The 18,280-nt window shown below is 44.1% G+C and overlaps 1 protein-coding gene across 5 annotated transcripts in view; it reads left to right on the top strand.

Moving 5' to 3' along the window:
- The window catches only part of ARHGAP32 (Rho GTPase activating protein 32), a 269,873-nt gene extending 252,676 nt beyond the window's left edge, over nt 1–17,197 (top strand). For all 5 annotated transcript variants that reach the window (XM_060160761.1, XM_060160760.1, XM_060160759.1 and 2 more), the window contains 5 exons: nt 287–432; nt 3,978–4,049; nt 5,888–6,763; nt 7,449–8,422; nt 9,681–17,197. In XM_060160761.1, the coding sequence (XP_060016744.1) occupies nt 287–432; nt 3,978–4,049; nt 5,888–6,763; nt 7,449–8,422; nt 9,681–11,933 (4,321 nt within the window). In that variant the 3' untranslated portion in view covers nt 11,934–17,197. The remainder of the gene's footprint in view (nt 1–286; nt 433–3,977; nt 4,050–5,887; nt 6,764–7,448; nt 8,423–9,680) is intronic.
- The last annotated feature ends 1,083 nt before the right edge of the window (nt 17,198–18,280 follow it).

Below are 18,280 nucleotides of genomic sequence, written 5' to 3'. Positions count from 1 at the left end.
CTTATTTCATAGATTGTGAGCTTAGATCCAAATATGAAAATCTGTATAAAAGGTATCTTTGTGAAACTAGTTACTACTATTAAAATTCATAGATTTAATTTTCATTTCCTGCTTTATTTAGCTGCACAGCTCAGCCACACTGAGTGGAGTGAGCTCTGTGGAAGGTGGAGGTTTACTGTGTCAGCTGGGCCTCTCCAGGCTGCTTGGTTCTTTCCATCATTTATTCATTGTCCATAAGTAAAGGTAGCCCCTTGGGTATCTTTATACAGATTATTTTCTCTCATAGGAGGAGGCCTCAAAATAAAATGAAAAAGTCTCCTGTGGGCAGCTGGCGTTCCTTTTTCAACCTGGGGAAATCATCATCTGTTTCTAAACGAAAGTTGCAGCGTAATGAGAGTGAGCCTTCAGAGATGAAAGCCATGGCTCTGAAAGGTCAGTGCGTCACACCTTCCCTTCTCTCTGCGCTGTGGGAGCAGTTTGCCTGCAGGGCCACGCTTCCCAGCCTGTCATGCGGTTCTTCTCTAACTCAGACACAGACTCACCACATTGTTATAACAGGCTTCAACAGGATGCGTCCTAGTTGTGTTGTTACACGTGAATTGTCTTCTTTTACCAGTGTTTTATCCCCAAATACATATTATATATAAGTGTGTAGAAGTTCCCAATTCCTTTGGAAACTATACAGATAATATGTAGTGTAAATGTGTTTAAAAATTCACAATATATTTGTAACATAGTTTGTATATTGTTGGTAATAAAAAATAACTGCTGTGGTATTTAAACTTACTAGTCTACATATTTGTAGATTTTAAAAATGACAAAATCATATTTCAACATGCCTCTAAGAGTTTATAAGTCTTATAACCAAAGAAGGTATCTTTTTACCAGATGATTCATTGATGAGAGTATCTTATTGGAAAAATAAATCTATTGCTGTGTTGTTGAAAGTACTGCCCTTTTAAAAATCATTTAAATCTACTGATATTAACAGGTTCTGAATCTAGGAAGCAAAGTAGTGCTTACTTCTTGGGTAATGTTAGAAATACAACATTCAGTTCATTTAATTCATCGTTCATTCAGTTTGCAATCATGTACTAAGCATGTGCTAGATATTTTGATAGCAGCTTCTGCAGATAGAAAGAAAATTAAGACACCACCCCTGCCTTCCATGTCTTATGTGGGACATCATATGTAAGAAAATAAATTTCATGCAGAATCATAGCTATTGAAATAGAGGCTTATGTGAGGTATTTATGGCAAGAATTGTCAGTTCATGGGGGGAGAGGAAAGAGAACCTTGACTTGGGTTCTGAAGGATAAGTAGGGATTCACCTGATCAACAAGGGACTGAGAAAGGTATTTCAGGAAGTGGGAGCAGAGTGCGTGCTGGTGTGTGGAACAGGGAGCCATGACGAACGTGGCTGGTGTGATGGTACACAAAGATGTTCCAGTTCTTAGGGGCCCGGGAAGCTTGCTGGAGTTTTGGTTTTGTCCTGCATTCCTTGTGGGGGGGGGGGCGTTGTCATTGAATGGCTTTGTTATGGAGTCCAAGCTCCCTCTGCTTGCTGCATGACAGCGGGCCAGTAAATCAGAGACGAGGTATTGAGGCAAGGAATATGGCCGCAGACCGAGAAGATGGCAGACTAAAGTCTCAAAATAACCATCTCATCGGGGGTTTGGATGCCAGCTTCTTTTATGTATAGCACAGAGAGGGGGAGGAGATGAGGAAGTAAAGTAAAAAGGCCGTAAGTTTTGCATGTATCACCTGGAATGGCCAGCCTCGGGGAGGGGACGTATTAATTTCTTCTTTCTTGCAGCCATCCCCAGGTGGACAGGGTCCGGATGTTTCCCCGAACAAAGGCACTTTGGTTTAACCTTCAGGCAGAGGAGCAGGGTTCCCCGAGGCAGGCCATTACGTATAGACAGTATCCTTTTAGTGAACCAAAGTAGCGGAGAGCAAAGGTTAAAGTGAAAGAAACAGATCCAACATGTAGTCCCGGTTTGTCTCTTCCCTCTTACACCTTCAGTATATAACATGATCGGGTTTGGGTTTAAGAAAGATGACTTTGGCAACAGCATAGGGAATATATGGGAAGAGGACAAGACCTGGAGGCTGGACAGTAAATCAGGAGACACAATTGTGCAGGCAAGAAACGATGAGTGTCTGGAATAAGCAGTGGCCATGGGAGTGGGAAATAGATCGGAGAAGTGTTCAGGAAGCTGAATCTACAGGGTGGGTGACCAAATGGTGGTGAAAAACGAGAAAGATAATTTTCAGGTTTTGACTAAATGGTAAGGGAGTTGGTGGTGCCATTATGCCTGTAGGGAACAGTAGGTTGGGGAAGAAAAATAATGTGTTAATTTTGGACATAGTGAGTTGGACCTGCCCAAGAGGTGATTAATAGTATGGATCTGGCATTCAATAAAGGGGTTTAATCTAACTAGAAATGCAGATTTGAAAGTCATGAGCAAACCAAGGGTGAAAACCCTAGGGATGTATTCTATGGCCGAAGGAGAGCCCGTTGAGTGAGGGAAGCGAGTTGGGGCCTGAGTCCTGGAGAAAAGCAGTGTTTAGAGGGTGGAGAAGGCAGAGCTGTCATGAAAGGAGAGTGAGAACAAACGGTGCCTAGGCAGGGAACAGGAGCTGGGCGCCAGCAGCGGAAGTCAGGGAGGAAGGGCTTACAAGGAAGTGTCAGCAGCCTTGAGCACTGCCAAGAGGCTGAAAGAGGCTGAGGATGTTTAACAAATAAGATTCAACATGTGTAATTAATTAGTGACCTGTGTTAGTTTCCTAGGGCTGCCCTAACAAATTGCCACATATTGAGTGGATAAAAACAACAGGAATTTGTTTCCTCACAGTTCTGGAGGCTAAAAACTGAAATCAAGGTGTCAGCAGGGCCATGTTCCCTCTGAAGGATCCAAAGAATCCTTCCTGGCCTCTTCCAGCTTCTGGGGACACCTGGTATTCCTTGGCTTGCGGTGGTTCCACTCCAGTCCTGCCTCCATCTTCACGTGGCTTTTGCTCTGTCTCTCTGCATCTTTTCTTCTTAAAAGGATACCAGTCATTGGATTTAGGGCTCACCCTAAATCCAGCTTTGTTGCTGAAATATCGGCTTCCCTGTGCACCGATGCCGAACAGAAATATGGAGACAGAGATTTTGGAGGAAGAGAGAGATGGCTTTATTTTTCTGCCAGGCAGAAGGGAAGACACAGCAGGCTAGTGCCTCAAGAGCTGTGCCCCCCTGTCCTGGGGAATTACAGGGGTTCTTATAGGTGGAACTCCCAAGGATAAGTGATAGGATCAAAGTGGTGAAGGTCTTGCCTTCTTCTTCTTCCAGTATTTTAAACCAGTCACTGCTGGCGTCAGGCAGCCTGTTAATTGGGTCCCTTCGTCTCTGGGTTATCAGCCGGCGACCTTCTTTCTGAAATGTAAACAGCTACAAGGGGTGATTTGCTACAAGAGAATGCAGCAGAGAGTAAATGCCAGGTGCAGGGTACAATTCATATGGAATCAGAGAGTAAATTAGCTTTGTGAAGGACAAGTCTAGCTACAAGTATTTGTTAGTAGTAACAGCTAAAGAATAACCAGGATTGCTTAACTCTTTCAGGGCTGTTTATGCTGTTTCCCCAGCCTGTTCATTGTTGCTTATTTTTCTTGTTTATCAGAAAAGTCTCATTTCTATTTTCACTGCAACAGTATGAGATCATCTCAAGACATACTGATCTTTAGGAAATATAAAAGCAAGTTTTAAAACTCATCTCTATTCTCAAGTTCATAATCCTTTAGAAAAGATTTTTCTCATAGGAAACCACTTGAGAACAGTACAACACATTATAAAATACAATGCAAAATTGAATATGGTTGCAAAAATATAATTACTCTTGGAAGTTAAATATATGCACAGAAAAGCACTGTTCCCTTTCAGTACATATGTAACGGTGAATAAAGTCTGACACTGTTTGGTTTCGACTCTTCAGGTGGCAGGGCAGAAGGGACCTTGCGCTCAGCTAAGAGTGAGGAGTCTCTCTCTTCTCTCCACGCAGCCGATGGTAAGACTAAAGCATCAGTTCTTTTATTCTAGAATATATTTCATAAAAGGACACACAATTAAGTATATTTTATAAATACATGCTTAATAAATAGGCTATAGACTATGATTTCCTAAAAATACTAGTATCTATTGATATTTAGCGTTGTCCATTGATGTTTTAATATGGTAACAGTCTTTAATTTCTTCATTTTTGACATGATTGCTATTCAATTTACATAAAAATAGGTGAGTGTTTTAAGTTAACCATTTATATTTATTAAGGCCCAGTGGAAAATGGTGTTAATAGTATTTCTTTAAATTTCACAATGAGAGCACAATGTTTGTTACAAAGTGTAAAATTAAGCAGTTTTGATGTTTAGACCAGTAGTCTTTTGTCTCGCAAATTTAACCTGAGGTTAAATCTCATACATCACTTTGGTTAGAGGCAGCCCTCATTATCTGAGGATGATTAGTACCAGGAGAAGGCAACTTAAAGTGAACCTGCCTAAAATGGGGACCAAAATTTTATGGTAAATAGTACAAAAAGATTTGATTGCAACTTGAAGAACAAAACTTAAAACTTTTGAAAATAACTTTTTAGCTTCCGTTTAGGATAAGTCGGGTTATAGTTGCAACTCTGTACTAATTTTTAGAATGAACAAAGATTACTTCCATGTTGACTTGGAGGGAGGTAGAACTTTTTTGACAAAACCATGTAGTTTAGCAAATAGGACATCCTCCACGTCGTGTTTGGCTTGTGCAGCAGTATGATAAAAAAAAGGCACTTGTTGCAAAAATAATCAAGAGCTGCATTGATTTCCCACGGACTTTTCTTAATCCATTGGTATTGAAATTGTGCTCTTTTGACGTTTCCTGGGGTGTCTTCCTTCTGGTCAACTTTCTCATCCTCATTTATAACTTCTAACTGCCAGGTCCTCATTGACCAATGGCTCTGCTTGCGATTCAACAAATCCTCGCATTTCACTTCAGTTGGGTGTCTGACATCTTACTGGTTTTCCAAGATTTTCCATTTCACTGAAGTCAAGAGAATGGTTCACAAAAACAATGCAGTGGGCTGGGTAGGCGCTTGTATTAAGCAGCAAATAATATTTGAGTAGGGATTAATTTTATAAGTGGTCAACACATTAGTGGATGTGTTTGTGTTAAGACAGTGCCTCTTTATAGTACATTTTCACTATGGCAATTCTGATCATTGGAATAGAATAACGAGATAGAGGACTTCTTTTACCAGTTAGACGTTTAGAAGTATCATAAAATCAGGTAATACTCTACTACTCTTAAGGCCTCTCCTTGAGAAACTTAAAGCCTGTTCTTGTTAAAGAAAAAAAAATTATTTTTAAGTATTTGAAAGGAATCCTTTACTAAATATATGTAAACACTTTTTTTTTTGAGAAGTTCAATTTTGTAGTAATTTGGGTATGAGGATTTTTCCTCAGAAAAACAAACAGAAAACCCTTTTTGCTGTTGTGTATCCAAAGTACCATTTAAAGTGGTTAGTTCTACCTCACAAATCATGTGTGAGGTCAGTGATAAAATCAGACAAAAAGAAATGAAAAACTTGGGCAAAGTCACAAGAGTCAGTGTTGGGCTAGTAATAGAATCTAAGAGTTTTGAGTCCTTTTTCCTATTGAAACCATCAAATGCATTCTTCCTCTGATTGTATCAAATGTGTTTGTTACTTAGCATTTGCTTTGGGAGTTCCATCTGTGTGCCCCAAGAGACAATTATGTTTTCTTACTCTATATGGTATGTTTCTGCTGTACTGAGTAGATGATTTCTCACGGCACCGTGTATCCTATGACATTCATACTCTGATATTGTGTCCATTTTTACCAGGTGATTCCAAGCTGTTCCGACCCAGAAGACCCAGATCTAGCAGTGATGCCCTGAGTGCCTCTTTTAATGGAGAGATGCTGGGGAACCGCTGTAATTCCTACGATAATCTGCCTCACAACAATGGGAGTGAGGAGGAAGTAGGGCTGCTGCACATTCCGGCTCTCGTGTCTCCTCAGTCAGCTGAGGATGTTGATCTGAGCCCACCAGACATCGGGGTAGCCAGCCTGGATTTTGATCCGATGTCATTTCAGTGCAGTCCTCCTAAGGCCGAATCAGAATGTCTGGAGAGCGGGGCTTCCTTTTTAGACTCATTGGGATACTCCAAGGATAAACAGGGTACCAACAGAAAGGACACAGAAGCAGGTGGTAGCCAGTCTCAGACTCCAGGAAGCACTGCAAGTTCTGAACCTGTCTCACCTCTTCAGGAGAAACTGAGTCCATTCTTTACCCTGGACTTGAGCCCAACTGAAGAGAAATCATCTAAGCCAGCCTCGTTCACTGAAAAGGTCGTCTATGCTTTCTCTCCAAAGATTGGACGGAAATTAAGCAAATCCCCCTCTCTGAACATATCTGAGCCAATTTCAGTGACCCTTCCCGCTCGGGTGTCGGAAGTCATCGGTACCGTCGCAAACACAGCAGCCCAGAACGCACCTTCTCCAGCTTGGAACAAAAGTGGCGAAGAAAGTGATGTCATAAATAGATCCCCCACCCAGGTAGTAAAGATAAAAGCAAACGAGAGAGAGGCCCAGGAAGGGTGTGAGTCTGAAGCCCAGCCCCTGGACCAGGTGGCTGCTGCAGACGCAGACCCGCCAGGGAAGGAGGAGCCTGCCTCACGCAGTCAGAGTAAGGCTGTACCTTCTGGACAGACTCAGACAGGTACCATTTGTTTTCCTCCACTCTTTCTTTAAGCTAAGAGGGATCGTCAACCCCGTGTGCCAACTGTGCCTTTTAAGAGAAGTTTACTCCACAGCTAGCCTTTAATCAAACAGAATGTTTTTCTAGGTGGTGCTGATGGCTCAAAGCCCTAAATTAAAATCAGTCAAACAGAAAATCCCCCAAAGGGCCAGTGGTCCTGCTTCAAACCTTCATAAAGTCCCCTTATCTCCTTGGACAGTCAGAATTCCTGGATAATTTTTGCACAACTTCGTAGCTCTTGATTCTGTTTTCTCTTCTGATAAAATACCTAAATTATAGCCTTACAAGTTAACCAGCCAGCCTACACCGTCCAATATAAAAACTATTCTTAACGACAATCTGCAAGCCCTTGAAGCTTGTTTTTTAAGCAGTCTTTTCTGAGCCAGTGAGGGACCTGCTTCACCCCCGTCTCTGTGGCAATCCAAGAGGAGAGTGCAATCCTAAACACTCTTTTGTTTTAGTTTTCCTTCTGAACCAGATGTGTTCTCTACAGCATTTGCATGTGGGATAGAAGATCGTGGATTGCCATTTTGAAATATGGAAGGCACCCATTTTTTTAGTGATGAAATGGGGAGTGTTTGGCTTTCCGTATAGGATAACACAAGCTACCTTTTCACTTTCATTTTTTTTCCCAATTTCCCACCAGGAGCAGATACCCATGACCCCCCTCAGGATTCCGTTCCTGTAAGTTCAGTCTCTCTTATCCCACCACCACCGCCTCCGAAAAATGCTGCCCGCCTGTTGGCGCTGGCCTTAGCTGAGTCTGCACAGCAAGCCTCGACCCAGTCATTGAAGAGACCGGGCGCTTCCCAGGCTGCTTGTACACATTATGGAGACACAGCAGTGGCTGCGACTGAAGAGAAACTGCCTACTGCCTACTCTAGTGCTACCTTAGATAAAGCCTATTTCCAAACCGATAGGCCAGCTGAGCAGTTCCACCTCCAGACCAAGGCCTCCGGAAACTGTGACCAGCCAGCACCGGATACGGCAGCTACTGGGGTTTATACCCATTCCAGCGCCACTGAATCTGGGGAGCAACGACACCCAGCAGACATACCAGGCAGTCAGCCGCCTCGAATCTATTTATCTGGGGACCCAGAAAAGGCCAGAGTCACTTCAGTTCCCTTAATAGATTCTGAGTCTGATGATCACATACGTTTCCCTGAAGACCAGTCTGTGAAGACCAGTATGCCGACTGTCTCCTTTGTGGGCCAGGATCAGCTTCGTTTCTACAGTGGAGACCAGCCTCCTTCTTATCTTGGTGCAAGTGTGGATAAGCCCCTTCACCCTTCAGAACTTGCAGACAGAGCTCCCGCACCTTCTAATTTGCCTAGGGACAAAATCTACCCTCCTTCTGGGTCCCCTGAAGAGAATACCAGCACAGTCCCCGTGGCTTACATGCCCACTGCTCCAGCAGCAGCTGACTTGAGCGCCAGGGAAGCCAACTGGGATGTGGTCGAACAGCCCAGCGCAGCAGGGTTCACCGCTGCCACCCTCCAGCGCGGTCACAGAACTAATCGTCCCCTCCCCCCGCCTCCTTCCCAGAGACCCTCAGAGCAGCTCCCAGTCCTGGGGCAGGTACAAGCCGCAGCCAGTATAGGACTAAACAACGCCCACAAGGTAAGAAGGGGGGAAGTCAGTGAGATGAAATGTGTATTTTTCCGAAGGTATGTCACTCTCCAGCAGGGTGTGTTGTTACCTTGAGTGAGATCTGACATCTGCCTTTAAGTCCTGTGGCAGGTTTCCATGAAACATTTCCCAGTTGAGGTTGGGATCTGCCTTTATTGTGATGCTGGTTTTCCTCTGAAAAAGGAGTGGTTACTCGATGGCTCTAGTTTAACGATACCTGCTCCCTTTAGTTCCTAAGCACGTAGGTAGTTTCTTCATAGAGATTGTGAACAAACGAGTCAAGCTGGGCCTTAGGTGTCAGGGTTGCAGCGTTTTCCCGGCTCCATCACTGATTCATTGTGGCTCTGGGCAAGTCGTCCAACCACCTCTGCCAGTTACTCACATCTGCACTACCAAAGTGCTGTATTCTCAGGACATTTGAAAGACTTTCTGCCTTACAGACTTTTTAGCAATATCAGAGATGACAGTGTCTTAGGACTTGTTATTTTCTCAACATTAACCAGCAGATTGTTCTACAGTTAAGCACCTGTTTTGGTGAGAGAATGTTACACGCAGAATGATAAGGGTTTTTGTGGTCAGCTTGAACTAAAAGGACTTCATATCTAGTCTCCTGTGCGGGATGCTCTTTCTAGCGGCTGCTTCTCAAGGGGAGCGTGTCTGCAGCCCTGCAGTGAGGACCACGTTTGGCTTCTGCTGCCACAGACCGGCTGGAGCACGAGGAGGGAGGGAGAGACAGGGACTGTTGGATGCCACCTAGACGAGCCCCTTTCTGTCCTTCCCTGGACTGGGGGCTAAAAACTGTCCACTGGGCAGCCGTGAGTCACTTTAAAAACCTCTCCAGATAGAACCAATGCTTCTTGTTTAACAGAATGTTCTTGGTGTTGAGACTGAGCTACATAGATAGACAGGGTGTATGTTTTTAAGCCTGGTGGTTATTTGGCTAAACTTCTGTTTGGTCTGCACAGTAAGATAGTGTCATGGGCCACCTCATCTCACGTTGAAAACCTATCGTAAATGAGAACAGCTCTCCAAAGATGGGATGGCTGCTACACCAGATGGCCACACAGGCCTTCTTTTCGTGGCAGTGGGGACAGGTCAGTCTCTGTCCTGTCCAGTGTATCCGCACAGCTTGGGAAATTTCAAGCTGCTGCCCAAATGGCCTCAACTTGTGAGTTGTGAATTTAATAGCATTTGATTCCATAGAGGGGAGGAGAAAAAACAAACTCATAATGTTATCATCTTTCAATAGGTTCAAGGAGTAGTTCTGGCTCCAGAGAGGCCGCCTGAACCCAGAGCCCTGGGTGACCCCACGCCCGTCCTGGCCGGCGACGGTGGGGCCGCCGCGCAGTGTCCCGCCTCTGCGCCCGCTCCCCAGCCCAGCCTTCCCGAAAAGGTGCGGGAAGTTGCTAGGGCCCCCCCACTGCACCTGCGCGGCGAGCCCGTCCCCGTGCACTCCTCCTGTGGCTTCCCTACCCCGGGGCCCCCCACCAGGACCATGGAGAATAAAATCGCCGCTGCCATCCACTCCAGCTGCCCAGACACGTCCAGCAGCTCTGGGCACCACACCTTTGTCACGACTTCCTCAGCCTCCGTGGAGGACGTTTTGCCTTTACCAGTCCCTGTCCCACAAGCCAAGCATGCCTCTCAGAAAACTGCATATTCCACCTTTGCTAGGCCTGATGTCACCACTGATCCCTTTGGTCCAGAAAACTGTTTGCATTTCAGTATGACTCCAAGCTGCCAGCACCGCCCGCAGAGCGTCCCCCCTCATCACGGCAAAGTGGAGCAGCACCAAGCGTACGGCTCCAGATCCGAGCCGCCGGCCTCCGTGGGTCCTCGGTACAACACGTACGTGGCCCCGGGAAGAAACGTGTCTGGACACCACCCGAAGCCATGCGGCCGGGCCGAATACGTGTCCTCTCTGAGCTCCTCCGTCAGGGGCAGTTGCTACTCCGAAGAAATGCCCCTGTACCCCACCATCCGCAGGGTGCAGTCTCTCCACACCCCTCCGTCGTCCATGATTCGCTCTGTCCCCATTTCGAGGACAGAGGTGCCCCCAGATGATGAACCAGCCTACTGCCCAAGACCCCTGTACCAGTATAAGCCATATCAGTCCTCCCAGGCCCGCTCAGACTATCACGTGACTCAGCTCCAGCCTTACTTTGAGAATGGCCGGGTGCACTACCGCTACAGCCCCTATTCCAGTTCTGGTTCCTATTACAGCCCAGACGGGGCCCTGTGTGACGTGGATGCCTACAGCACAGTGCAGTTGAGGCCCCTTCACCGCCTGCCCAACCGCGACTTTGCTTTCTACAATCCTAGGCTGCAAGGAAAGAACGTGTACGGCTACGCTGCTTTGCCTTCACGTCCCCGGGCCAACGTGACTGGCTCTTTCTCTGCTAATGACCACAGTGTAGTCAGCATGCCTCCAGTCGCCGAGGTAAAGCACACTTACACCTCATGGGATTTTGAGGACATGGAAAAATACCGCCTGCAGTCCATCCGGAGGGAGAGCCGTGCGCGGCAGAAGGTGAAAGGGCCTGTTATGTCCCAGTATGACAACATGACCCCCGTGGTGCAAGATGACTTGGGTGGGATCTATGTCATCCACCTGCGGAGTAAATCAGATCCTGGGAAAACTGGACTTCTCTCGGTGGCAGAAGGAAAGGAGGGGCGGCACCCAGCCAAGGCCCTCAGTCCCGAGGGAGATGACCGCCTCTATAGGAAGCATCTGGAGCCAGAGTTCGACAGAGCCCACCACCATGGAGGACACGGCAGTGGGCAGTCAGAGAAGCCGACCCTCCCTCAGAAGCAAAGTAGCCTCAGGAACAGGAAGCTGCATGACATGGGTTGTAGTCTCCCTGAGCACAGGGCACATCAGGAAGCAAGCCATAGGCAACTGTGTGAATCAAAAAATGGGCCACCTTACCCACAGGGAGCCGGCCAGTTAGATTATGGGCCCAAAGGGATTCCAGACACTTCTGAGCCAGTCAGCTACCATAACTCTGGAGGGAAATATATTCCATCAGGGCAGGAGTCTCTAAGACTGAACCACAAAGAGGTGAGGCTCCCCAAGGAGCTGGAGAGGCCTCGGGCTAGGCAGATTGCAGCCCCAGAGAAACACTCCAGAGACTGCTGCAAGGAGGGGGAACACCTCGCGCAGTCAGCAGTCCCACCCCCTAAGCCAGAGCGGAGTCACAGCCTGAAGCTCCACCATACCCAGAACGTGGAGAGGGACCCCGGCATGCTGTACCAGTACCAAACACACGGCAGGCGCCAGGGCAGTGGGACTGTCGGGCCCCAGTACGATAACCTGGAGGGCTACCACTCCCCGCCCCAGCACCAGCGAGGAGGCTTCGGAGCAGCGGTGATGGGCACGTATGTGCCGCCCAGCTTTCCCCACCCACAGAACAGGACATACGCTACAGCTCTGGGGCAGGGCGCCTTCCTGCCCACAGAGCTGTCCTTGCAGCATTCTGAGACACAGGTCCATGCGGAATGAGCCCCGGGAGCAATAGAGTTGAAGCAGCCTCTGCTGGACAGTGGACTGTTCTATTTTTTTCAGTAACCAAAAAAAAAAAAAAAAAAAGGCTACAGAACCCCCGACCACATTTAAAAAACAAGAAGAAAAATAAATCACCATCTTTTTCCCCCTTCCCTGCTTCATCACCACCTCTTCCATCTACAAACTGTCATTTTTGTCATTTAAAGATCTGAAAGATTGTACAGCACTGTGTTGAAAATCTCATAAAGAAATTTGTTACAGACCATACTTGCCATATATAAGGGCTGATTTGTAAGAGCCTGAGGACTGCCTTTAACTGAATTTGAGTTTGACTTCGTCCTTCCTAGCATTTTCTGTGTCCTTCAGAGCCTGATGCCCACTTCCCTGAAGGTCTTTGTGTGTCCTGTCTGTTCCCACTTGCTTTCCCAGTAGCCATGTCTTGCCTAGAGGGATACCCGTTTTTCTAACTTCATCCCCCCTGTCTTAGAAGGGGCTGTGTGTTATATTAGAGTGGAGAAAAACTTCTCCTTGATCCTTTATATAAGTCTATTGGACATTTAGAAAACTATAACAAAAAAAAGGAATTAAGACTTTAAGTATTTAATAACCATCACAAAATGTCAGACCACTTAGATCCAGGCTGAACTGTGCTTGTCACACCCTTCCATAGCTGCTCCTCGCAGCGCAGCAGGCAGACGCCTCTCACTGCAGAGGAATTTGTAAGCTAGAATTAAAGAACCTTCTTAGCTGGAAATCAGTGACCTTTGTTAGTACCAGAAAACGACATCAGTGGTTCTAAGCTGCTGCCTGCCTTCAGTTCTTTTTTTTTATTCTCAGTAATATTTGGTAAATTGTGATCCTAGTGAAATATTTCACACCATTTGTTTTCCTAAAGCAACGTTTGTTTTTCATTTAAAAAAAAAACAGCATGGTTTGACTGGATAAACACATAATTTATCATGATTACAAATTTACATGTTAATTTGTTTCTAAACCAGGTGTCCTGGGAATTCTTAAAGTAGCTACAGGTTATCTGTTAGTAAACTGAGCGTTCCTGCAATAACCACTTAGCACAGCCCGTTTCACCTGCTGGAGTTCTGGGCAGTGACCGTTTACACCCTGAGGAATGAACGTACTGTTTCTTCCCTCTGTCCTCGTGCGATCACAGTCTTACTGTAATTGCCATCCACACCAGCATTTCAGGTATAGTCCTTACAACGCTGGAGACATGTTAAACATGTTCATACCCAGGGCTTTCTTTTGAAAGTTGCATTCCATTTTCTCAACCCACCTCACCACGTATGCCAGACTAGAAGGCAGTCCTGTATTTATAAAACGAGTTGAGATTGTCATGTCATTCCATAGCTCTTTATAATACTTGATTTTTATACATTCTCATGTTTTAAATGCTCAGTTTGTAGAAGATACTAGGAGAATTTCATTCCATTTACTGGATGGTTGCTGCTCTGGCTTTTTAAAACTTGGGATTAACTTTTATTTAGAGCAAAGAAAAATCTTTTAAGAGGCTAAATTCATGCTGCTATTATTGCTGTGAAATTGTATAAAGATTAGGATTCATGCCAGTTTTTTTTAATCTAAAATATCATGTGATTGCATTTTAAGGGTTTATATTTAGAAAAAAATAAAGTTTTAAGAGCAACACATTTATCTATATGTGGAAATATGCTGTAAGGTTTTTTTTCGTTCCCCCAGAATTGGTCAGAGAGATTCAATAAAGATCATGGTAGAAATCCTAAAATTATGGAAAAGGTCTGCAGAAATTCAGACCTCTAGATGAAAAGTGCAGACCCACGTGGTATATAGTCACAGTGTTAAGGAACCTGATAGGATACTTCCATTTAGCACACACACACATCAAGGGCTCTGTGCAGGAATTTGCTCTTTGGTGAATATGCGGCACTAATATTTTTTCAGCCACAGCCATCTTTTTGCCAGTAGGCAATCCATTGTCCCCTTGAGATAATATAAGCCCTGTAAGCTCTCACCAACAGCAGGGAGACTAGGAAGCGAAGCTGGTGTGACCCGGAGATACAGATGGCTTTAGGAACTGAGAGCCTAGAAGGATGTGGCTGAAGGTGTCCAGTTTTAACATTTGTGGGTTTGTCACACACATTATTTACTCCTGAAACTAAGGTCTATTTTATAAATACTAAGGTTAATTCTTGAAGGGGGTTACTTTATTAAAGTGCTATGGGTTTAGAAATGTCAGGTTAATATTTTGAATACAGAATAACGACTCAAATTCCTGGTATAAGTGTGAAACACAAACTTTAGGTAAAATCTACAGTTGCTGCACTTGGTGTAGGTACAGCCTTAACTCTGGGTTCAGTTATTTGAGGGACTTTGCCAGTATCCTTCCCTTTCTCATATTATGGGTAGACGGCAGGTCACTGTGGCCCGGTTACCTCAGTATAATTCACCGTGTGTGTGACTGCACAGACTGAGTAACTGTTTTGACATGGAGCATATTACGATGAGAATGTGGACCTGCCGTATGCATTAAACCCAGAATTTAATTCTGTTGGTATTTTCACAGCCATGTCTCCAGATTTTATCCTTTTTGGCAAAATTCTGATACCACAGCTTTGTTTGATTGAAATAAATATTCCCTGGATGTCTGGCCAGAGACTTTGCTAACAGCCCTGGAGATGCCATCTTCTTTCAGTAAATTTCATCTGAGCCTTACCGCTTCCTGTAGTCAGTTTCCTTCCAAACATGCAAGTCCGTGGGGATGGTCCCAGGATAGGGCCTGCACATTTTTATAATGGCAAAGCATTTTCTAAAAGGGTCAGGTTGAAATATTCTAGGACTAATCCTGTAAAGAAGAGGGACCATTAATGTGAGTGGGCATAGAAGAATAGGCTATCACCACATCTGAAGCAGCAGTAGACATATACAGTGTAAATTTGAAATTTGCCCTTTAGTTTAAAAAAGGAGCCTGCAAAGTCCATATATCTGTTCCCAGCCCTGTCAGTCACCCATTCAATATGTTGGCAAAGTATCGTCTGAGCAGTGTGTGTAAGAAGTAATAATGAAAGCAAAAGGATGTCAGAAAGTAAATTCCAAATGGTTAGAGGCATGTGATTTTTAGTACTGTGTGTGACGGAAATGTCAGGAATGGTATATTTGTGTGCAAGCTAATGTCAGTGTGCACAGAGGGTCTTTTTTCCTTTTTCGATTAGTGCTGTTAGTGTTCAAAGAATAAAAATGGTTGTTTTACAGTTTAGATTCCAAGGTAGCAAAATCTGATTTTTCAACCATCACCTGCATGAGAGAAGCATCCTAGGAAGTCTTAGATCATACTTCTGAGTTCTTTAATTTATATAGTGTTTTTTTATGTTTTAATATTTTTGTGAACTGGTGTAAATTGTTAATGCATATAAGCTTGTGTATTTTTGTAAATAGTTTGTGATTTATTTCTTGACCCATATGTAAATATTTAGAGTCTCATTTCTTCAAAAGTTATTTGAAGCTGAGTTGTGGGTTTGGGGTTTTATTTGTTTGTTTCTTTGTTTGTTTTGGATGGGGGTGGGGGAGAGAAGGGATTTTGTACTCTGGTAACCCAGATGGAGATACCTTGTGGTTTAAAGCAAATGTCCCACTGAAAGCAATTCAGATACCAACAAAATTATTTCAGGTTAAAACAGACTTCCTTGTGTATGTGTTTCCTTTTTAACCTAATATGAATTATAACAAAATAGATGGGGTAATAGGGGGTATTCAGACCAAAAGATTAGCATTTGTATGACACAGACTATTATACCAAAAGGAATATTATTTTATTTGAGGGAAGCGATTTAATGTCTCCTGTTTTTATCTGTCACAGTATGCTGCCTGGCCGAATTTTCACCAGGTAAGAGAGCACCTTTAGAACTGCAGAAACCTTGTCCTGCACTGGAGGGTCTGGGCAGACTTGCTGCACGTAGGGCTGCCCTCAGGCATCTGTGCACTGGGCTGCCGCCTGGCTCCCAAGCTTGCGGTTTCCAGGAGGCTGAATTGGCTTCTTAGGGTTCCCCAGAAGGGGGCTCTGAATAACAACCATATTTCTAAAAATTCCCACACAGCATCTTGGACATCCTGTGTATTTTGCAGAGTGAAATGACCAGAAAAGAATCAACTCCTACACTCAGTCACCTGTGGCCAGGTGGTTTGTGGATAAAGATAAAGCATTCAAATGTGACAGCTGCTGCCAGTAACCCACCTGCCTGATGGGGGCCCAGGCGCCTTCCTGTGCCAACGTTCTTCTCAAAAGAAATACTTCATATCAACCAGGGCTTTGTGAAGGACAAAAACCAAAACACTTCAATATTAAGCTATTGGAATCCTAGTTTTCCTACTAGGAATGATAAATTACAAATTATTCTTCATCCTAAAATATTAGGACCTGTCCCTTTTTGCCAGTAAAAGGGAAGTTGCCCGCTTAGTACAGATGACCCTGGCGTGCCAGCCATCTTTTATATGTCTGTGTACCACACTCCAGACCGGAAGCAAGGTGTAACGGCTGCTTTCAATAAACACTCCCAGCCTGAACATGTGTTCCCACGGAAGCTGCTCAGATGGGATTAAAGACATGTATGACATCGCCACTGGGTCTTCTACTTAATTTTCTTAAATTCTCAATACCAAGTATTTCATTACCAAATTTCCTTCATACTGATGAAAATACAGTACCTACCTCTTAAAAATGTATATTTATTTGTCACTGAGGAATCAGTGATGAATACATTGGTGGTGTTTGGGATTTTAGTCATTCATGGTCCTGTGGGAAAAGGCACACTTTAAAGTGATACTGACTCCCTGTTACATTAAAACTTGGGGCACCTACATCCACCTGAAATAAGACATTTTAGTTGCTATGTTTCTCACATAATTGAGAGTGTACCTCTTAAAAAGAAAATTGTGAGGTTTAATTTTTATTTTAAATATTTTAATTAAAGTATTTCCAGAATATATTTCAAACCACAAACTTTGCTGTCAGTATACCTAACGATTCACCATTTACATCTCTGGATCACTATACCACAAGACAGTGATACTGTTGGGACACACTGAGATAAAAAGTGTTCGCTTCTATACCAAATGCTCTACCACCACTGTCCTATTATGTTCTTGCAGTTTTTTTTTTTTTAATTTCCTATATCCTCCTTTTCTTTCTGCTGTCACTGCCTGCTGCTGTCTACGTGGTACCTGTAAAACTTTCTCTTCCTCTAAATAACCATTCAAAATAAATAAGCTTGTCAAACTGGTGAGCAGAACGAATTCTGAACTGGGGCCCTGAAAGATTGGGACTTTGCGTCATCTGTTTTTCATTACTTGGAGCCTCTGATTCTTTTCTCCTAACAAGGTGCTTGGATAGCCGAGTTTCAGAAGGTGAGATGATTATATAAGATGCTTAGAAGGGAGAATAAAACAAAAACTCTTAAGAGTTCTCCCTGCATTTGACATTTTGTGAGAAAGCTACATGATTAGACAGACTGGCATTTTCCATGTGAATAACTCCCCATAGAGGAATGCTGGCCCACAGAAGACATCCAGCTCCACCATGAACTCCAGTGGGAAGAGAGAAAGGAGTGCCAGGCACATACAGCTTCAGCTGTCATCAAGTCATTCAGTTAGTGCCCTTTTTCTTTAAATCTCCTAAAAACATTTTGCAAAACACCCTGAGAATTCTCAGCCACTTGTTCATGTTTCAAACTGGGCAAGAAGTTCTCAAACTTTAGAATCCATATACAGCACCTGGATAGCCAATTAAACGTAAGATTCCTTGAGCAACCGCCGGACAGTCTGATTCAGTAGGTCTGGGACTGGACTCAGGAATCTACAGTTTTATCAACCACTGTGTGATTCTGGTACAGGTGGTTGAGAAATAACTAAACAGCAGCTGTAACAGGCTTCTCGCAGAGGGAATACTGGTTCCAGTTTATAGAGCTTTGCCACGTTTTCGCATTTGCACCTTGGCTCCCCGTCACTTTACTGATGGCTAGAACAGAAGTGTATCATTAATTTCTCTGTTCCCGGTGATTACATATTAAGCCCAGATTCAATTATTTATAGCAATGACACATAGAAATTAGGTGTAATTGGGCTGACAAGCAATATAGAAAACAATTTAACATTTTCTAAAGCTGGTAAGATGCTCATGACCGTCATTAACTCCCATTATATACTTACATAGTCAAGTCTTGGGTGTGAGCCATTCAGGCTGGTCAGGAAGTGTAGTTCACGCATATTGCTATTCAGACAGCCAACTCAAGTACTATATTCAGGGGAAACAAATAACTCTTAGAACCAAGTGATCTGCTTTCGCACTAAAACTTTTACAA

Source organism: Lagenorhynchus albirostris, chromosome 9 (assembly GCF_949774975.1).
Source record: "Lagenorhynchus albirostris chromosome 9, mLagAlb1.1, whole genome shotgun sequence".
Classification (NCBI taxonomy): Eukaryota; Metazoa; Chordata; class Mammalia; order Artiodactyla; family Delphinidae; genus Lagenorhynchus; species Lagenorhynchus albirostris.
The sequence above is the reverse complement of the archived record's forward strand: the minus strand, read 5'-3'. Positions and strand labels throughout refer to the sequence as shown.